This window comes from Mobula birostris, chromosome 2 (assembly GCF_030028105.1).
Source record: "Mobula birostris isolate sMobBir1 chromosome 2, sMobBir1.hap1, whole genome shotgun sequence".
In the NCBI taxonomy this organism is placed as follows: Eukaryota; Metazoa; Chordata; class Chondrichthyes; order Myliobatiformes; family Myliobatidae; genus Mobula; species Mobula birostris.
Window position 1 is genome coordinate 163725064 of NC_092371.1, and position 22718 is coordinate 163747781.

Below are 22718 nucleotides of genomic sequence, written 5' to 3' on the forward strand. Positions count from 1 at the left end.
CAGCTTGCTGTTGTTCTTAAAACTTGAATTGCATAGTCCCCATGATGACCTTGGGACAGATGTAGTTATATTCTGGTGTAACACTTGTTTATCCATATCTGGTGCGAACTCTCACTTTCAGCCTGGACATCCAACTTGTCTAAAATCCACATTTCCCACCAGTTCAGCCTCAGAGCCCTTTAATTATTCCTTGAAAAGAAACTTAAATTGCTTCCTGTTGCCTTGACCCTTGTCCACTCTGCACAACTAGTTATCAGACTGAATAAAATCACCTGTCACTCCCTCCAAATGAAAGGTATTATGATGTTGCTATGGGAACCCTAATCCTTGTAGCAATGTGGAAAGGTCCTGGTTCCAAGAATCCTCATGCTGCCTACTTCACTTTCCTCTGGTGTTTTAATGCCTCTGTTAATGTTTTCTTAAAATTTCATTAGTTATCATTATCCACCCTTTCCATCACCTCCTCACAAAACATGTCTTTACCCATGCCCTCCTTGAAATAATTTCCTTTTGTCTCCTACAGCTCTTCCCACGTTCAATCTTTTCTATACTTTACAAGATATTCTACAGCTTTCCATCTCCATTGTATCTGTTCCATAAATGCTGCCTTCAACGCCAATGTTTCTTTGTTCAAGATTGCTGACTGTATGCTTCCTATTTTCTACAATCTTCAACCTATCTGATCTCTGCACATCAGATGCTTACTTTAGATTACTCCTACTTACTTCAGAAGCAGAACCTTGAACTTCCAGTCACTTGTAACATGAATTCCTGTTCTTCTGCCACTGAAGCTCAAAGCAAGCTCCCAGAATGGCACCTCATCCTTCAGTTAGGCATGTCACACTCCGGAGGAGTCAATGATCCAGCTAGACACCCTTTCAACCTCACATGTTAAGCACTGGGAGAATTCTTCACCCAAAGGAGATCATCAGCTACAATCACGATAGTTGTTAATTGATTTACACTTGATGCTGTTTACCAGTTTCTCTCATTACCTACTTAGCAAGAACCTGCCATTCTTGTCCCTGTAAACTCCAGCTGTCTTGAGCTCCACCGTCTTTTAGAATTCCAGATTTCTACATGGTCCTTATATGAAGAAAAATGTTTCCTGATTTTTACTGCTTTGAATTTAACAAAAGTCTTTACTGCCAAATCAAGATACCCTCTAGCTTTGAGTTGGAGCTTGTAAGTTCAGATCCCATGCAACCTTACTGTTAAAGATTAGGTTAGCTTTATTTGATATGTACAGTACATTGAAACATGCAGTGAAATGTGCTAATTGTCTTAACGACCAACAGTTCAACAATATGCTGGGGCAACCTACGGGTGTCATCATGATTCCAATGCCAACAATTTACTAACCCTAACATGTACATCATCTTTGTTTTGTTAAGTGAATCTTCTTTGGTCTATTATTTTATAAAGGGTTTTGCAGAAATCCTATAGCCACCATACGTAAAGCAAACTCTTTTGCTGATCATTTAGATCCGATCATCATTGTGCTCAGAGGAACTCAAGTCCACAGCAACCAAGAGCTATTTTCCATCATTGCTCCAGTCAAAAATCTCACTAAAATCATTACTATTTTCATTTTATTCCAATTCACTGGAAGTCTGCATCATTAGAAAATAATGTGTTTGTATTTTCATATAGCACAATTATAGGAAAGCTCTAGAATTTAGGAATGTAGAAGATTAAACATATTTAACTACATATCACAAGCTATCATTTTATGTAGTGAACTTTATTTTCAACAATATCTTAACTGGTAGTTTAATCTTTTCTGCTCTTACACACAAATTATGTATTTGATCAGCCATTCCTTTGAGGGGTGACCAGAAAGATCTTTCAGATTGAGTGAAGATTTAGCAGATGAGGGATTTTTCCACAGGAGGAGGCCAGAATTAGGTTCTGTAAATGCAAGATGGCCACCGATAAATAAAGGAGAGCGTTAGGAGAAAACTTCCTCAACATGGAGATCACTTCCTTGAAAAGTAACTGAGCATTGGACATTGGTGTATTTATGGGGAAAGCTGAATAAATTCTTGAAAGGAAAATGGAATGGAAGAATATGCTAAAAAGGTGAGAAACAAACATTAGGCATAGCAGCCAAATAGACTATATCTTTGCTGCATATTTTAATTCCATGCACTACATAACTGTGTACTAATAACATTGGTAGCTCCTCATGAAGATGTCTATCTATGTCATGAGGTGTTCAGAAAACTTACAAGCAAATCTAGTACATTATTCCTAGAACAACCTTAAGCTGCCTCTTAGTTCCTTTGAATGTATTTATCTAAGGGAGAATCGGACATCACAACTTCCCAATAAATTTCTTGTCTCCACAGAATTGTACACAGTTTACTTTTCATTTTCCATTTGCAGATTTCTAAGAACAAAAATAAAACAGAATTAAACAATGTTTTCAACAAATTGATGAGAGCAATTTATGTTTTTAATCTACAGTAACATCGAAGTTCTAAAGCAGCATTCCTCTGGGACCAAGGTTGAAATCAGTACATATATCACATACGGCACATAAAATAATACTTAGCAGATTAAAAAAAATATTCTGTAGAGTCATGTTATATTATTTCTATCTGAGTTTCTTTACATAGGACATTATCACCTATGAACATATCTAGTTTATTCCATTAATAAAAATGCTATCTTGTGATCCCTTAAGTACAGAAATCAATCTAGTGCATCCGCATTGCACTCAACTCTGGTATGTTCTTTCCTAGGTTTGAGGCTAAAGCTGCACACTGTATTTGCTCTAATGAGGTATAGAACACTGACACCACAAGTCCAAGTCAGAGGGCAAATGGAAAATTGCACTGGCAGTCACCCCTGCTACATGCAAAATATTGGAGGAACTCAGCAAGTCAGGCAGCATCTATGGAAGGGAATAAACAGTCAATGTTTTGTGTCAAGACCCTTCATCAGGACTGGAAAGGAAGAAGATAGAAGCCAGAATAAGGTGGTGGTTGGTGAGGAGTGGGATGGAGTACAAGTTGGAGGGTGATAGGAGAGACCAACTAAGGGGAAAGGTCTGGGAACCATAGGGAATGACTGAGTTTGATTACACACCAGTATTTTTGTTGTATAACGATCCTCCATTCACTGAATTTCACTGGAGAAGTTGCCCCTTGTTTATCAGGAGGTGTTCTGTAGTTTCACTTATGAGTCAGATTTGCTGCAATTCGGAGGTTTTTTTTTAATGAGAATAAGCCTCTGTAGTGAGCACTCCACTGTGGATGTCGCAGCAAGGTAAGGATTAAGGTAATGGCCAGCTAATGATAGTTTATAGATTGTGTGCCGTCAACCCTGTTAAGAGTGGCCATTGAAAAAAGGTCTTTGAAGATCATAGCTTCCCTTTTCTCAGTTCCTTTGCCTCTGTCGCATGTATTCCCAGGATGAGGTTTTCCTTTCCAGGACATTAGAGATGTCCTCCTGCAAAGAATGGGGTTTTCCCTTCCTCCACCTTAAAATGCTGTCCTCACTCACTTCTCCCCCATTTCCCAGACGTCCATGCTCACCCCATGTTCCTACCGCCTTAACAGGGATAGAGAGTTCCTTTTGTCCTCACCTACTACGCCTTGAGCCTCTGCATCCAGCACATCATCTCTGCAATTTCAATCCTCTTCAGTGGGATCCCACCTTTACTTCCACCCCTCCCACCCCCGTCCCACTCTTCACAGGGATCACTCCCTCTGTGATTCCCTTGTACATTCATCCTTCCTCGCACTTATCCCTGCAAGTGGCAGAAGTGCTACATCTGCCCATCCACCACCTCCCTCACCTCCATTCAGAGCCCCAAACAGTCCCTTCATCGATTACTCGTTCCAGTAATTTTCTTTCCTTTCCCCCTTCCCTTTTCTTCTATTTCCCACTCTAGCCTCTTACCTCTTCTCCTCACCTGCCTATCACCTCCCTCTGGTACCCCTCCTTCTTCCCTTTTTTCCATGGTCCACTTGCCTCTCCAATCAGATTCCTTTTCCTCCAGCCCTTTACCTTTCTCACCCACCTGGCTTCACCTACCACCTTCCAGCTTGTTCTCCCTCTGCCCTTCCCACCTCCTAATCTTTTGGTCTGAAACGTTGACTGTTTATTTATTTCCATAGATGCTGCTTGACCTGCTGAGTTCCTCCAACATTAAGTTTTTGCTCTAGATTTCCGGCATCTGTAGAATCTCTTCTGTTTATGGGTTCTGTATAAAAAATGACATTTCTCTGTTCAGACTTCAGAATAGTGTGGTAATGGGGGCCATGCTGCTCTCATGTGCAAGAGTAAATAAAGTGTAATTGAGGAATGAATGTGAGTTTTCAGAATCCAGGTAATTGGTGACAACACCACATCCAAGTAATTGGTTAGCACAATGCAGTCAATACTTACCTTGTCAAATACACTTTGTTGGATGTGATTATGGTTGCCAACCTTTGCTTTCTTTGGATCCAGGAGGATGATTGAACTGTCAGCATTGCATACATTTCTGATCAGCTTCTCCAGTCTATTCTTAATTTTCTTTTGGTCTTCCAATGCGCAACCCACAATTATGGACTGGAATTTTTGATCAACTGGCCCCTGCAGTGCATCGGAGGAGCAGGCATTGTAGAGAGCTATCAGGCGATTCTTGGCACTTCCCAGATCCTCCAGGAGCTTACCAGCTACCTCGTCAATCAATGCCGTGGCTTTGCTAAGGAATTCCTCCTGCTGAGGACTGCGGATTGTCTCCACAGACACCATCACAGTCAGGGTTCGGCCTATGAGCCTGCTGGCGGTCAAATTGAGTTCCTCCCGTTCTCCTGTGTACAAGTTTGTACAGAACTGATTACTAGGTCTTAAAAAGCACATTCAGATGATAATGCATCCCAATTGGACTTCCATTAATGTCCTTAACCACAACAGTTCATTTAAATAATCTCCAATTTATTTTTCTGCTAACACATTAGGAGGAGAAAGAAAATCTATAATTTAAGTGGAAACTAAATACAATTAATTGCTGGAACTATCACAGTCCTTGGTTTTTGACTACCAATACACAATGAATAATTCCAATCTGCTGCACAAGCCAATGTCTCATTTCATTAGATCTGTGTTCACTCTGTTGGAGCCACTGGAGAATGCTTTCACATTCCTGTTCTCTCTCCCCATTTCAAATTATTATTAGCATTTATCCAATTCTCCCTAAAGAGTTCAAAGTAAATTATTATCAAAGTATTCGTCTGCTACCATATACCACTTCGAGATTAATTTTCTTGCAGGCATTTACAAGAGAAAATAAACTATAAAAACAAACTATACCGAAGCAAAGAGTAGCATGTGCAAAAGAAAACAAACTGGAAATAAAAAAATGTAAAGTTTCCTTGAAATTAGAATCAGTTCAGAGTTGTGGTGAATGAAATTATCCATGCCAGTTCAGGAGCCTGATGGTTGTAGGGTAATAACTGTTCCTGAACCTGGTGATGTGGAACTTAAGGTTTCTGCACCTCTTGTCCAACGGTAGTAGTGAGAAAATACTAGTCAAGACGGCGCCAGCAAACAATGCATCCTTAGGTGACATCTTCCAGATAGCCAATCTCTTCAATTATTTCACTTTTTCTATGCCTTCTGCTTATTCTTTTTATCTTGATTGTGTTTTGGAGACTGTTGAGAGCCAGTGATGTGCAATTTGAAGTTCAATCGAATAATCTAGCGCTCTGCTGATCCCAGAGAAGACCACAAGCACGAGCTACCTCTTGCAGAAGACCAGAGACAGGGTGCAGGCCCATGATTGGCACAATTTCAAAGTGATGAGGAAGACCGAGCATCAAGGTGAATGCAGCGAAAGTAAGTGGTTGCTCTTCATGGAAGAAATAATTTCAAGCAGCTGCTCTACTCGATTCTGACGGGAGGATATTTTTGAAATTCTAATATTTATTTGATTGTTGGACTGTAATTTATACTGGTCTCCAGTTTTCTGTGTTTTCTTTCTTATTGCCAATTGGGTACAAGTTCTGGATGGGCAATATGTTAGTTTTTGTGAAAGGGAGGCGTTAGGGATTTGGGGTCTGATGTTCTTACTTTTTCTGTGTGGGTGATCTCTTAGTTTTTGTATTTGAGAGAGGGGGTTGGGGGTTTATGCAATTGTTGCAAGGAAGGATGTTATTTTTGCTGTTTTTTGTGAGGGAAGGGGTTGGGGGTTTGGGGTTTGACGATCCAGCTGTCACCTCCATGTGGGCCATCTGTTAACTTTTTGTGCAAGGGAGGGGGTGGGTATTTAGGGGCTTGTGAGTTTTGCTTCTTTTTCCTTTTCATGTGGGGAGTGGAGTTGATGTCTTTTCTTTCAATGACGTGTGTTTTTTTCTGTATTTCTGGAGAAGATGAATATCTGAGTTGTATTGTACATGCATACTTTGACAATAAAATGAACCTTTGAAAACGGACACACATAAAAGTTGCTGGTGAAGGCAGCAGGCCAGGCAGCATCTCTAGGAAGAGGTACAGTCGACGTTTCAGGCCAAGACCCTTCGTTGGAACTAGCTGAAAGAAGAGCTAGTAAGAGATTTGAGAGGGGGAGGGGGGAGATCCCAAATGATGGGAGAAGACAGGAGGGGGAGGGATGGAGCCAAGAGCTGGACAGGTGATTGGCAAAAGGGATATGAGAGGATCATGGGACAGGAGGCCTAGGGAGAAAGAAAAGGGAGAGGGGGGGAAAGCCCAGAGGATGGGCAAGAGGTATAGTGAGAGGGACAGAGGGAGAAATAGGAGAGAAAGAAACAGAAGGTGTGTATATAAATAAATAAATAACGGATGGGGTACGAGGGGGAGCTGGGGCATTAGCGGAAGTTTAAGAAGTCAATGTTCATGCCATCAGGTTGGAGGTTACCCAGACGGAATATAAGGTGTTGTTCTTCCAACCTGAGTGTGGCTTCATCTTTACAGTAGAGGAGGCTGTGGATAGACATATCAGAATGGGAATGGGATGTGGAATTAAAATGTGTGGCCACTGGGAGATCCTGCTTTCTCTGGCTCTACTTTGAAAAAGGCATGGCCTAGATGAAGGGAGTCTTTGATGGTGGATACTACTTTCTTGTGGCGGTACTTCCAAATGGCACTGATCTACAGGCAAGTGAACATCCAAAGAACATGCTTTGGGATATTTGTAGTGTACAGTTGTAAGTGGGAAGATTTTCTCTTGTAAATTTGCTTAAAAATGATCAGGAAGTTCTTCATTCAAATTCCTGACACACTATCACACCGTGGAAATCTCTCCCCCTGGTGTCCAACTTCAGAGTGAATTGTCAGCTTTGAGCAGTTGGCTCACTTACTTAACAATAGAGAGAGAGTTGCATTTGACTTACAACAACTGACCTCAATAGACATGGCAAAGCATGAAATTTAGTAAAATACCTTAATTTATACCGAGATGAGGGAGTGCCTGGAGGAGACAGCTAACTATGTCTGAGACACAGAAGAGGAATGAATGGAACCAGCAAACAATGGTCAGAAAGAATTAATCTTTAGATTCAGAGAGTTATACTGCTCAACTTGATCATGCTGACTGACCAAGATGCTGATCTAAGCATCTAACCATTTGCCTGCATTTGGCCCATAAAATTTCTTTTGTCCATGTACCTGGCAAGATATCTCAAGCATTAAACTAATGGACCAATTTAAACATTGGAATTGTACCTGCTCTTCAGCCTCTAGCAGCTGGTTTGATATACCCACCACACTTGTGTGACAAACTTGCCCTTCAGATCCCCTTTAAATCTTTCTCCTGTATTCTGATTCTGTGACGATAGAGGATGGGTGTGAAGTGTGAACTTCAAAACGAGAAACAGACTCATTACCAGTGACACATGTCAATCAATTGTTGTTTTGTGGCAGCAGTACAGTGCAATACACACAAAGTAAATCACACACATAAATAGACAGATAATTCGAGAGAGGAATAGTCAGGTAGTGTCATAGTCATAGTCATATTTTATTAATGCCGGAGGAAAATGGTTTTCATTACAGTTGCTCCATAAATAATAAATAGTAATAGAACCATAAATAGTTAAATAGTGATATGTAAATTATGCCAGTAAATTATGAAATAAGTCCAGGACCAGCCTATTGGCTCAGGATGTCTGACCCTCCAAGGGAGAAGTTGTAAAGTTTGATGGCCACAGGCAAGAATGACTTCCTATGACGCTCTGTGCTGCATCTTGGTGGAATGAGTCTGGCTGAATGTACTCCTGTGCCCACCCAGTACATTACGTAGTGGATGGGAGACATTGACTAAGATGGCATGCAACTTACACAGCATCCTCTTTTCAGACACCACCGTGAGAGAGTCCAGTTCCATCCCCACAACATCACTGGCCTTACGAATTAGTTTGTTGATTCTGTTGGTGTCTGCCACCCTCAGCCTGCTGCTCCAGCACACAACAGCAAACATGATAGCACTGGCCACAACAGACTCGTAGAACATCCTCAGCATCGTCCGGCAGATGTTAAAGGACCTCAGTCTCCTCAGGAAGTAGAGACAGCTCTGACCCTTCTTGTAGACAGCCTCAGTGTTCTTTGACCAGTCTAGTTTATTGTCAATTCGTATCCCCAGGTATTTGTAATCCTCCACCATGTCCACACTGACCCCCTGGATGGAAACAGGGGTCACGGGTACCTTAGCTCTCCTCAGGTCTACCACCAGCTCCTTAGTCTTTTTCACATTAAGCTGCAGATAATTCTGCTCACACCATGTGACAAAGTTTCCTACCGTAGCAGTAGTGTTCATGGTATGTTCAGAAATCTGATGGTGAAGGGGAAGAAGCTGTTCCTAAAACATTGAGTATGGATCTCCTGTATCTCCTCATTGATGATAGTAATGAGGTGGAGGTGTTCTCACACACACTGCCCTTGTTGACTTGGTTGTAGAGGGCACAGGTTTAGGAGGTGCTGTTATGGTATTTTAATGGTAGTCTAGGTGTGAGGGAGAAAGAGAGAAGGGAGGCAGAGGGTGTGAGGGAAGAAGAGCAGAGGGCAAGGGTGTGAAGGAGAGATTGTAAAAACTGAGATTATCATTCCAAGAGCAGAGAATGTTCCAGAAGTTCTTAGTTAGAAGTTTTCCACAATTTATGAAGAATTTTGACATATAGGAATGGAACTGTTTCCATATGCAAGGAAGTCAGTAACTGAAGAACTCAAGGGTAAGACAAACGAATATGTATTGGAGGTAATTCAGTGGTTCAATCAACTAATTGCTGGAATATGCAAATGCCCTATGAGGAATAGGCTAGGCTTGTATGCTCTGGTGTTTGAAAGGATTTCGGGAAGACTCAGCACAAGACCCTGAGGAGTGGACGTGGAAGGGATGTTTCTTCTTCCAAAAGAATCCACAACTAGGAGTCCGGTATTAAAAATAAAACATTCATTTGAGACAGGGATGAGGCAATTCTTTTCTCTCAGATGGTTATGAATCTTTGAAATTCTGTCCCTCAAAGGGAGTGGAAATGGTGGCCTTGGATATTTTAAGACAAAGGAGATAGTTTCTCGATAAGGTGACCATGATAGAGGGGAATACAGAGTTGAGGTTGAATCAATTCAGTCATGATATTAATAAATAGTGGAGCAGGTATGAAGGGCCAACACTTGCTCTTAACTTGTAAGCTCATATGAAGATGCTGGAACCAGAGGATGGGTGAAATAATTATTTACAGAGAAATACACTAGTTTACCCAGACTCAGTGGGAGGACTAGACCATTTGACCTTTGAACCTGCTTTTCTATTCAATATAATCATGGAAGCAAAACCACATCCCACACCCCCTTGATGCCTTTTGACTTTTCTCCTTCTTCGATACTTTCAGTGAATTGACCTCTACAGACCTCCTTGGCAGAAAACAGATTGGGGTTCAATTCCCACCGTTGTGTGTTCGGGAGTTTGTACGTTCTCCTCGTGACCTCGTGGGTTTCCTCTGGTGCTCCGGTTTCTTCCCACATTCCAAAGATGTATAGGTTAGGGTTAAGGGTTAGTAAGTTGTGGGCACCCTACGTTCGTGGGCTGTTCCCTATACATTTTCCAGTTGTGATCTGTGATGGTTGTTGGTGCGAATGATGCATTTCACGGTATGTTTGGATGTCTTGATGTACATGTGATAAATAAATCTTTTACCTGTATTTCTTTTCAATATTTACCTGTATTCTAAAGTCCCTGTTACTCCCACCTTCTAACTCCTAAACATATCATAAAGAGAAAATAAAACTAAATGGATAGTTCTTCTAGATATCATCTGACCCATAATATTCCATGAGTCAATGAAGTTTTCTCACTTTTTAAACATACATTTATGGAAACAAAACCATTAATGGCAAACATGAATTGAAATGATAAAAGTATCTGAAATAAAAACATCTTAATCAATTTCTAAAAGTAGTAAAAGGTAACAGAAAAATCAAACATTTTCATTTTCTAAAAGGTATGTTTTGTTCTGGTTTCATAGTGACATACTAGGTAGGCATTCTGACAGGCTGCATCACTATCTGGTATGTAGGGGCTACTGCACAGGACCGAAAGAAGATGCAGAAGGTTGTAAATCTAGTCAGCTCCATCCTGGGCACTAGCCTACAAAGTACCCAGGACACCTTTAGGGAGCGGTGTCTCAGAAAGGCAGCGTCCATTATTAAGGACTTCCAGCACCCAGGGCAAGCCCTTTTCTCACTGTTACCATCAGGTAGGAGATACAGAAGCCTGAAGACACACACTCAGTGATCCAGGAACAGCTTCTTCCCCTCAGCCATCTGATTCCTAAATGGACATTGAAGCTTTGGACACCACCTCACTTTTTTTAAATATACGGTATTTCTGTTATTGTACATTTTTAAAAATCTATTCAATATACATAATTGATTTACTTGCTTATTATTATGTTTTATTTTATTTATTATTTTTTTCTCTCTCTGCTAGATTATGTATTGCATTGAACTGCTGCTGCTAAGTTAACAAATTTCACGTCACATGCTGGTAATAATAAGCCTGATTCTGATGCTAAGGAAAGTTTAAATCTACCTTGTATGGGAAAAAGAAATAGAGAGTAAGGCAGAGGAAAAGATCCTGAATCACTCTTATACGGATCGATAGTTTAGTACCATATCTTTTGAGACTGTTGACTGGATTCAATGCCCTCCTGGTTGACACAAGTCCAACACCTCGCTCCAGAACTGTAGGACTGTCATATTACAGGCTAGGGACAATATGTTGAACTATATTCCTGTGTGCTGCTGCCTGGGTATATGTGAATAATCCCAATTCAAGTTATCTGAAAAAGAGAGGACTATTCTGACCATCATTCATTTCTTGGCCTACACAGTCTAATAACTTCAACCAACGAAGAAGCTTAAAGGCATTAAATTCCAATAGTTAATTCTTTCGTCAATTGCCAAAGGTCACAAAAAGAATATTATATTTAAATTATAATTCCATTGCTGACTTCATTTTTTGGTGCCTGACTGATAATGTCTGTTGGCACAGTTTGGTTTGTCTTCCTTTGCACATTGGTTGTTTGTCAGTCTTTGTGCGTAGTTTCTCATAAATTCTATTGTCTTTCTTTGTTCTACAGTGAATGCCTGTAAGAAAATGAATCTCAGGGTAATATATGGAGACGTATACATACTTGCATAATAAATTTACTTTGAACTTTGGCACAAAGACCTAAAAGTGATTTCTTTACCTCTATCCCCTTACTTAAGGTTATTTATACTTTTGAAATGTCTTATTCTGATAGTAATTTACAAGTACTCCAGTGCTCACGTACTTCATCATTAGATCATTGGGTAGAAAGGAGAGGAGGTTGCTGTGCCTCTGAAAAAAAATGCTCTGCCACTCACTGAAATCATTTCTGTGGTGTGTCTGGGTGTCCTTGAAGAGCACAATGGGGGAATTCTGCAAATGGTGTTGTAAATAGGACTAATTGTATTTTAATTTGAAACTGTAAATCATTTATGAAGGCAAACACGATATGAAGCCTTAATTACTTTGCTGTTGAATAAACTTCTGTAAAAGAAACACAACTGCAACTCAGCTTTTTCCCAAAGCACCAGAAATCTTTGTATTTAGAGTTTTAACTTAAAATGAAAGAACAAAAGGACTCACCATCACTGATATTCTTCATGTCTTGGCTGTTCTGCACACTGTGGATCAGCTCCAGTAGAGTCTCTTTCTCTTGCTCCATTGAAGCTGCCGCTTCACGCAAAGCTTCCACCCTGAAATTAGAACGTTCACTCTTTGCATGGTTCTACCCATACACGTAACAGATCCTACAGATGCTGGAAATCCAATTATCACCAATAAACATCCCTGCTCTGTTCTATTAATAAACATGCTACCGTATTTTGTGATCCCCTGAGTTCAGGAATCAATCCAGTGCACCCATATTGCACTCAATGCTGGTATATTCTTTCCTACGTTTGAGGCCTGAAATGTCGACTGTACTTTTTTTTTCCACAGATGCTGCCTGGCCTGCTGAGATCCTCCAGCATTTTGCGTGTGTTTGTCGATGTTTCAGGCCCAAGCCCTTCCAGAGCATCCACTGCTTAACTGTTTCCACTAATGCTGTCTGCCCTGCTGAGTTCCTCCAGCATTTTGTGTGTGTTACTCTAACCACAAGCTGAGAGGCTCAGCAGATAGCAATACTGCCTCACAACTTCCGCAATTCAGATCCGATCCTGACCTCAGGTGCCATCTGTGTGGAGTTTGCACGCTCTCCCTGTGGTCCCTGGGTGTTCTGGTTTCCCTCTGCCCAAAGGTTTGTCGGCTGGAACATAAGAAATAGGAGCAGGAGTCGGCCATCTGACACTTTGAGCCTGCTTTACCATTCAATAAGACCGTGGACAGCTCTGCCTATTGCCTTTCCCCGGTTACTCTTAATTCCCCTGCTATGCAAAAATATATCTAGACGTCTTATGTATTTAATAAGGTAGTCTCTACTGCTTCACTGGGCCAGAAAATTCCACAAATTCACTTCTCCCTGGGAAACAGTTTCTCCTTTTTTCCATCCTAAATCTATTCAGGGGAACTCTAGCCTCACCCTTAATTCAACTTCTCTCTGTTTCAGTTTTTACTGTCTTCCACATTAGCTGTTTCCCTGTCCACTGATGCTGCCCAAACTGCTGAGCGTTCATACTATTCTGCACCCTGCACTACTTTTCTCTTTGCCCCCAGCGGTGTAAAGTTTCTCCTCTCTTTGCTCCGTTGGATCCCTCGCGGAACACCTTTATGAACCATTCCCGTCCCCTTTCAACCTCCGATGTGAACCGGTGGAACTACTGCTGGGCTCTGAGCTGACCGACACAGCGCGGGATGGTGCGAAAGAACAAGGCGTCGGATCAGTTAACTGCGACAAGGCAGAGGGACGAGACTTTGCCATAAATAGACAGCCTCTATTGCAAGCCGGTGCTAGTCCCCAGGGCCATCTCAGAGTCCTTTCAAAGGGCAAGGAAAGGCTGCAGAGTGCATGGGACTCCGTTATATGAATAGAAACCACAGACCAGTTTGCTAGTCTTGACTTGGCTGTTGTTGCCGTGACTGGTTGAGAGCACCATACCTCAGCTCCAGCTCGTCCAGCGTCTCCAGCAGGCGCCCCGACCGGTCTGCCATGGATAAGGTTCGCAGGAACTTGTTGTCGGTATCGCCGCTCTTCAGTTGGCTGATCTTGACTTGGGCCATGGCTCTTAGCCCGCCGAAAGATCGACCTTACTTCTTCTCTCCTTCCTCCTCCTTCCCTCCCTCTCCCTTGGCAGCCGTCGTCCTGCAGCGACACGAGCATTTCCAAACATGGTGAAACCACCCCCTCCCCCCGGCAGGAAACGAACCTCCAACGGGAGGGAGGGGGAGTGGGGTGTAGGAGCAAGATTACAGTACACGCAGCCTCAGCAACACTAGCTCCCGAAAACTGAGGGGAGATTGCAGAACTTGTACCCGTACTTCGTGCAGGTGCGACTCGGTGACCTCGTCTTGACCCAGATGCTGAAAGTTGATGTCAATTTTGGAATCGGAATCTGGTTTAACATCACTGACATGTCCAGGAATTTGTCGTTTTGCGGCAGCAGTGCAGTGCAATACATAAAATTACAATATTTATGTATATATATATATATATATACACACACACACATATAGATATATATATATATACACACACATACACAAATGCATACATGTAAATGAAATAAATAGTGCAAAAAGAGAGCAAGTATAGCGAGAAACTGTACATTGATTCATTGTCCGTTCAGAAATCTGATGGCAGAGGGGAAGAAGCTGTTCCGAAAACGTTGAAGGTTTTTGTACCTCATCCTTGATGCCAGTAATGAGAAGAGGGCATGTTCTGTATGGTGAAGGTCCTCTATGATGGATGCTGCTCTTTCAAGACATGGCCTTTTTAAGATGTCCTTGATGCTGGGGAGGCTAGTGCCCACGACAAGCTAGCTGAGTTTGCAACTTATTCAGATCCTGTGCAGCGGTCCCTCCAAACCAGACGGTGACGCAACCAGTTAGAATGCTATCCGTGGAACATCTGTAGACATTTGCTAGTCTTTTGTGACAACTGTGGTTCTGAGGTTGCAAGCAATCTCTGAAAACAGATTTTAATTCTCCAATCCCCGCCCCCCCGCCCCAACCAGCAGGCTACAAAGCAAGGTAAAACAAAGTAGAATACAACTCGTTGAGGTTCCAAGATGCTATTTTCTGGCTCCAGATTTGCGATCAATTATATTGTGAATCTAATTTGAACTTAGATTTGAGTATACATTGTGCATCAGTTGTATGTGAATGTATAGATTTCTTCCCTCCTATGCCAAGAATCCTGCTTAAAATTTAGACTGGAATGTGATTATCTTCTGTACAAGGCACGAACATTGTCAGGCAGGTCCTGTTACCTAGAACCATGGTGAAAACATCCTTCAGAATTTTCTGGATATGTGTGGTCTCTTTAACCAAATGAGAGATCATACAAACTGCCCACTGGAATCTTACTGAAACCTTATGGGGATAGTCAGCATGGACACAAGAAGAATGTTTCTCTTAAGCAGAGGATAAAATGTGAGGGTAGGAATTAAAATCCCAAAATATGAGCTAAACTCAATGGGACAACGATGAGAAGGAAGTATTATAATGCATTTTGGTAAAAAGAACAATAGTGCAGACTATTATCTTAAGGGAGAGAAGGTTCAAACATCAGAGGTGCAGAGGGACTTAGGAGTCCTCATACAAGACTCCCAGAAGGTTAATTTACAGGTTGAGTCTGTGGTAAAGGCAGCAAATGCAATGTTGGCATTTATTTCAAGGGGAATAGAATACAAAAACAAGGAGCTAAGTGCTGAGGCTTCATAAGACATAGTCAGGCCGCACCCAAGAGTATTGTCAACAGCTTTGGGCTCCATATCTCAGAAAAGATGTGTTGTCATTGGAGAGAGTTTAGAGGAGGTTCACAAGGATGATTTTGGGAATGAACAAGTTAACATGAGCAGTTCGCAGCTTTGGGTCTGTACTCACTGGAATTTAGAAGAATGTGTGGGGATCTTATTGAAACCTACCAAATCTTGAGAGGACTAGATAAGGTGGAGGTGGAGAGAATGTTTCCTTGGTGGGGGTATCCAGAACTAGAGGGCACAGTCTCAAAATTGAGGTGCGATCTTTTAAAAGAGGGAAGGAGGAATTTTTTTAGCCAGAGTAATGAATCTGTGGAAAATCCTGCCAGACACTGTGGTGGAGGCCAATTCCGTGGGTATATTTAAGGCGGAAGTTGATCATTTCCTGATTGGTCAGGGCATCAAAGGATATGGCAAGAATGCAGGTGTATGGGGTTGAATGGGATCCTGGATCAGCCATGATAGAATGGCTGAGCAGACTCGATGGGCTGAATGGCCCAATTCTACTCCTATGTCTTATGGTCTAATATCTCACACTGCTCAGGTACAGACTGTACATGCTTAAGATGTCCGCTCACACCTCCTCTATGCTTTCTAATCATACTCCTTCCAGAATAAGTACTCTAAGTGTTTCAACTTGTTAATTTTTTTTTGAAATTCCCCAACATTACTATCTTAACTACCTCTATCCATGTAACATGGATCGATCATGAATGACCACAAGCCCCTGATTTCAATGGGTTTTACAACTATTATCTGTATACGATGAATGAGTTGATGAATAGAGAGGGTTGTGTTTGAGTTACCCCAGAGTGTGGGAGATTGTGTGGGTATTGTGCCATGATTGACTCAAAGTGGAGAGCAAATACATATTTTATTTTTCAACCTAACCAGAAAAAAACTCAGCACATTGATAAAGAATTTCAAACATGTACAGCATTTGAAAAAAATATACTTTATAAGAAAAGGCAACTCTTAACTCCTACAGTAGTAGCAATAACCAGACAGGTAAAAGAGGAACATTCCTGGTCAGAAATGTCACCTTTGCAGTTTTTGACAGAATGAATCAATGAAATATTTTAAGATCTGAGGGTCAATGAAAGAAATAAAACTGAGGAAAGGAATCTCTCATCTGTGAAGAACCCAGAAAGTATTCCAGTGGAAGCTGAGGATTGGTCCACTTACCATTGGAACTCTGACTCCATAAACAGAGTTCCAATATGGCAACCACACACTTTAAGCTAATACATATCTAACACACACATTACAGCTTACATACATTTCTGGTTTCTTTTTTTTTTTTTTTTTTACTTTATTCTTCTACCTGCAACAAAAAAACTGTTTGACAAGGCAATGGTCATCCTTCCTTCCCAGCAGTGATGACCTAATGTGGAAAGTACAAGCAACTCTTCCTGCTTCTGTTGAGGAGTTTGGTCATCTCCAAATTTTTACCCATCTGATTCATGGAATCTTGCTTCCGCCTTCCACGAGACCCCTCAGTTATCCTTCTTGCAAGCTTTTCAAAATGGCTTCTTCAATCTCAGCATCTAGAGGATAACAGGCAGAAAGTGTATGATCACAAGCTATTCTCCAGTCCAAAGGATCAGACAACACAGAAGGAAGCCGCTGGCCCCTGTTCCATGCTTCATCTCCATTCCCATAGTTATCCAATTTCTAGTGGAAAGTTACTATCAAACCTGTGACATTTCTTCAGATATTGCCCTCCAGCTCACTGGCACCCCTCTGGTTCTTTTGGTATATTTTAAATCTGTGACCTTTGAATTCTGAACCTCATGTCAGTGGAAACAGTCTATTTATTTCCATTAATATCCTATGTGATATTTGATGTACTGAGTGGGAGATCCGCCTGTAATTAAAAAGGAGAACACTGAATTTATCTATTCTCTCCAAATGCTTTGCAATCTGTCCTAAATCAAAGTGCCCAGATTTAGAATATTCTAGCCAAGGCCTAAAACAATCACTTTGCAAAATGGCTTCTTCAATTTCAGCATCTAGAGGACTAACAGACAGAAAATGTTATGGTCACCAGCTTTTCTCAACTCCAAAGGATCAGACAACACAGCAGAAAGCCGTTTTCTGAGCTTGGTGCTCTTCTCCATTCTCATAATTATCAAATTTCCAGTGGAAAGATACTATCGAGAGCCTGCTTGTGACATTCCATTGGATATCGCCCTCCAGCTCTGTGAAAAGCTTACCAACACCCCTTTGGTCCATTGATCTACTTTAAAACTGTGTCCTAATTGGCAGTGGACACAGTCTTCACCTACTCAGTGGCCACTGAGTATATGTTTGTGGACTTCTGCTACTGGAGCCCTCCTATTTCAAGATTTGATGTGTTGTGTGTTCAAATGCTGTTCTGCACACCACAGTTGTAATACATGGTTATTTGAGTTACTGTCACCTTCCTGTCAGCTTGAATCAGTCTGATCAATCTCTTCCGACCTTTCCCAACAACAAGGTGGTTTCACTTACAGGACTGCCACTTACCGGATGTTTTCTGTTTCTGTAAACTCTAGAGACTGTCTTCGTGAAGATAACAGATCAGTTTGTGATTCCCAAACCAGCCTGTCTGGTGCAACAATCATTCAGACAAAGTCACAAGGGTCACATTTCTTCCCCATTCTGATGTTTGGCGTGAACAACAAATGAACCTCTTGACCACATCTGCTTGCTCTTATGCACAAGCTGCTGCCACATGATTGACTTAGATATTGGGATTAATGAGGTGTGCAGGCATACCTAATAAAGTGAATGTATTTATACTGTTAATACACTGACTTTTAAGAAGGTGGTTAGTGTGAGATCTGCCAGTTGTTAAAAAGGAGAACACAATTTATCCAATCTCTCCATACACCTTGTAATCTTTCCTAAATCAAGGTACCCAGAGTAGGCCTAAACAATGGTCCAAGTCCTGATCAGGACATGGCATCTTATATGGAAGATATCTGAGATACAAGAGTCAGCTCACCACTCTCCACCAGCATTTATGCTCCACTCAATTCTCTCCCATCCTTCCTTACAAATGCACAGACATATTCTCTAATCTTTTATCCTTCAAACATCCAGCATGGGTCAGTACATGGAACTGCACTGTTGTAGTCATTACAGAGATCTGGCTGTCACAAGGGCAAGAATGGCTGCTGGATGTTCTGGGGCTTAAATGTTTCAAAAGAGATAGGGGAGGAAGATAAAAGAAGTGAAGGAGGACATTACTAACCAGGGGTAATGGGGTAATATCTTAGCTGCAAACGAGGAAGATGTCATGGAGGGCTGGTCTGCTGAGTCAACGTGGGTGGAAGTGAGAAACTGGCAGGAAGCAATCACTCTACTGGGAGTATTCTATAGAACCCAGCCCCAATAGCAACAGAGACACTGAGGATCAGATTGAGGGGCAGATTTTGGAAAAGTGCAAAAATAACAGGATTGTTGTCATCAGTGACTTCAACTTCTCTAATATTGATTGGCACCTCAGTGCGAAAGGCTTAGATCAGGCAGAAATAGTTAGGTGTACACAGGAAGGTTGGCACAACATCACTGTCGTGTTTTATGTTCTATGTTCATATTATATTGATTCTCCTTTGATGCACGCACGGTATTCATCTCAACTATTCAATGGTAGCAAGTTATGTAACCGTCCCCACCTCCCTCACCAGTTCCCTGGAAGTTTAAAGGGCATCACAAGCAAGGAGCAGTTCTAATTGGCCAACTGCTCCAGAGAGGGTGATGGTGAGCCACTTTCTAGAACTAATGCAGGCCTACTGGTGCACTGTTGGGAAGGGAATGCCAAGACTGAGACCCATCAATGAAACACCAGTAAAGGTTCTCCCCATTTCTCAATAGTCTAGTTCAGGTCAAGTGGAAGAAATCAAACAACCTACAACACTGGCAGTTGCCCTAACGAGTAGGTGGTTACAAAAGCACATACAGCATATATGTACACCCCATCTAAATGTGCTGCTGCCCCCACCTCAAAGACACACTCTCATCCTGCACTGATTACTTTTCATCTTTTATTGCTGCTGTTCCACACATTTATACTACTATTTGTTTTATTATAATAGTGCCAGTAACATTACAATGCCTTACATAAACATGCACCTCGCAGTTCATGACAACCTGTCAATCTTCAGGCCCTGCCCCTCAGGAACTTGTACTATTATTTTATGGCAGTATGAGCTGGATCATCACTACGTGCTGTGTGTGACTATATGTACTGTGCTTTCCTCCCCCCAACCTGGCCCCAAAGGAATGATGTTTCAATTAGCTTTATACATGTGTATAGTTGAATGACAGTAAAATTGAAATTGAACAGTCAAATTACAGGTCCTCCGAATCCACACCAACCATTAAACACTCATTTATGATTCTTACCAAAAAAATTCTATTTTCACCAGTTCAGTTGAAAATACTTATCCTAATGCTTCAATATAATCTAACACCAAATCCTTGATCACTGTTAGGTAAGTATTCATGACAAAGATATTCACTTAATAAACACAATCACTGAAGAGTGCTCCCTCAAAAGTTAAAAATTAAAAACAAGATTGTACCTTCATTGCCAGTATCCTCCTTTATCTTGGTTTCTTGCAAACTCAGTGCAAGCGTTTTTTGAAGAGCTTCATCTTCATCGTCACTATCTGGAATTCAAAGAAAAATAATGAAATAACTGCAGTGCCTTGGCTATTGGAAACCAGAGGCACTTACAATCCAACTAGACCATGACAAAGTACCAATGCCAGAAGGGCTTGTTTCATGCTGTATCTCTAAATAAAAAAATAAAAAAAGAATAAAATCTCTTTCTCTTTTAATGTCTATTTGCATTCCCATATCCCTTATCTGCACTCACCATGCAGTTAGCTTGAATTAATGAAACAATTCCTCTGTTAGATACCTGCACATAACAATAATGAACAGAAGGCTGCCATTCAGCTCATCAGGTGTGTGACTGCTCTTTGAAAGAGGAATTCAGTTAGTACAACTTCCTATTCATTCCAATGAGGGGTCTTGGCTTGAAAGGCTGGCTCTTTATTCATCTCCATAGATACTGCCTGACTTGAGTTTCTCCAACATTCTCCAACAATTTCCAGCATGGCAGAATCTTGTGTCCATATTCCTAAGGTAAACCTTCACCCCCTTATCAAGAAACTATCTTACTCCAGCTTAAAATGACCTCCACTCTGTTAAATGATCCTACTGTATTCACCATTTCTCCCTCTGCAATGCTCAATTTTCAACTTTCAGCTTCGACAGTATTTGAAACATCTCTATGGTTATATGGCCATATTGTAAAGAAAACTAAATTGAACAGATAAAATTTTGAATATATTCAAAAATGATTTTTCCATAAGGCACAATAGTTCTCAAAAAATTATATCCAACAGCAGTATAAAATCACAGACACATTTATTCCAGTTAAGCAGACGCACGGTATTTAATTTTTCTTTTACGATTTTCTGCCCCACCTTTTCCGATATCAGATATACTATTTAATAGAGCACACATCAGCTCCCCTTCCATGTGGTGAGGGTTTAGAACATGGCCTGGCCGCATTGTCTTCTTCAACTGGTTCTTCAGCTCCTCGAAGCCCTTGTCTCCAGAGAGTACAGTGAAAGGGATATGCTTTGGCAACTGCTCATCCATGCGCCCAGCCTGTGGTTGATGGTAGAAACAAGGGGAAAAAAAATACAAAGTGATGGAGGATTGGAAAAAAAAACAAAAAATAAAACAAATAAAACACCTTTCTAGCAATCAAATCGCTCTTTGCCTCATCAGAACAGTTCAAATATCACAAATCTATCAACTACAGAACTATTGCTGGAACAGGCAGTTCACCTCAGGCATGGCAGAAGAGAATTTTGGAACAGAAGCCAGGAAGTGGGACTTCAGCCCTATGACTCCAGAAGATGGTGAGCTTAGCGAAGAGAATATTAAAAGATTTAACAGACAGGTTAATCTAAGTATCCGGGGAATAAAAGGGTTAATATGAGGAGTGTTTGATGGCTCTGGGCCTGTACTCGTTGGAGTTCAGAAGAATGGGGATGGTTGGGGGGGGGGGTAGACTCTCACTGAAACCTATTGACTATTGAATGGTCAAGATGGAGTGGACATGGAGAGTATGTTTTATATAGTGGGGGACCAGGACCAGAGGGCACAGCCTCAGAATACAATAATGTCCCTTTAGAACAAAGATGAGGATGAATTTCTTTAGCCAGAGAGAGTGGTGAATATGTGGAATTCATTACCAAAGACAACCGTGGAGACCAAGTCATTGGGTATATCTCAAGTGGAAATTGGTTCTTGATTAGTAAGGGCGACAAGGGTTATAGGGTGAAGGGAAGAGAATGGGGTTAAGAAGAATAATAAATCAGCCATAATGGAATGGCAGAACAGTCTTGATAGGCCAAATGACCTAATTCTGCTCCTATGCCTATAGTCTTATATAGATTCAAAATTTTGCCAGACGGGAGAAACTGTCAACAAACGCAGAAAGGGCAAACAAACACACCCTACGCTGTAAAATTCTTTGACACCTGTTTTATCTTCCATTGGGCAATAACATAACTCAATTGGTTATTTGATTTATATCCAATTAGTGACTACTCTTGTTAATAGACCTGACCAGGTATGATCATGGCTAAGTAATCCTTGAGGTATTGGCTTATTACCGTCACATGTATGAAGTACAGTGAGAAACTTTTGTACGTCATCCATACAGATCATTTCATTACCACAGTGCACTGAGGTAGTACAATGGAAAACAATAACAAAATTCAGAATGAAGTATTACAGAGAAAGTGCAGTGCAGTCAGATAAAAAGGTGCAAGGAAGTCAATTTGAAGTCAAGAGTCCATCTTTTCGTACTCGGGAATCATTTAAGAGTCTAGTTAGTGGGATTGAAGCTGTCTTTGAGACTGGTGGTACATGCTTTCAGGATTTTGCACATGATGGGAGGTGGAAGAAGAGAGAATGTCTGGGGTGGGTGGGGTCTTTGACTACGTTGGCTGCTCTATTGAGGCAGTGAAAAGTGTAGAGGCCATGGAGGGAAGGCTGGTTTAGAAGATTTCAAAGCACATGTAATCATTATAGTCATTACATATTGTGAAGGCAATAGTGTTAACTTTAACTGTGTCTAAATACATGAATGGTAAAACTGAACTAATAAACACCACGTATAACTGATCAAAACATAATTTGTATTCCCACTGAGGTACTTAAACTTCAAGTCCTGCTTTGTGAAAATCACTTCAGTATTTTAAAATCGGAAAACCAGAGACTGAAATGTCCAAAATGGTCAGCTGTTGTAG

At 41.2% G+C, this 22718-nt stretch overlaps 2 protein-coding genes across 9 annotated transcripts in view; both read right to left on the reverse strand.

Annotated features, from left to right (window-relative positions):
* Positions 1-1154: 1154 nt before the first annotated feature.
* On the reverse strand, positions 1155-13754 carry bag2 (BCL2 associated athanogene 2). 2 transcript variants are annotated; one of them, XM_072250606.1, is made up of 5 exons: positions 13572-13754; positions 12699-12782; positions 12122-12231; positions 4399-4808; positions 1155-2392 (listed from the first exon to the last, which is right to left on the reverse strand). In XM_072250606.1, exons 1-5 carry the CDS (start codon positions 13691-13693, stop codon positions 2372-2374), a joined length of 747 nt encoding a protein of 248 aa, XP_072106707.1. In that variant the 5' UTR covers positions 13694-13754; the 3' UTR covers positions 1155-2371. The 2 variants fall into 2 exon arrangements, with proteins under 2 accessions (XP_072106707.1, XP_072106715.1); XM_072250614.1 differs by lacking the exon at positions 12699-12782.
* Positions 13755-16250: 2496 nt separating this feature from the next.
* The window catches only part of znf451 (zinc finger protein 451), a 74705-nt gene continuing 68237 nt past the window's right edge, over positions 16251-22718 (reverse strand). For all 7 annotated transcript variants that reach the window (XM_072250636.1, XM_072250638.1, XM_072250645.1 and 4 more), the window contains exons 13-15: positions 20877-21063; positions 19965-20051; positions 16251-16940 (exon numbers count right to left, since the gene is read on the reverse strand). In XM_072250636.1, coding sequence (XP_072106737.1) covers positions 16894-16940; positions 19965-20051; positions 20877-21063 — 321 coding nt within the window. In that variant the 3' untranslated portion in view covers positions 16251-16893. The remainder of the gene's footprint in view (positions 16941-19964; positions 20052-20876; positions 21064-22718) is intronic.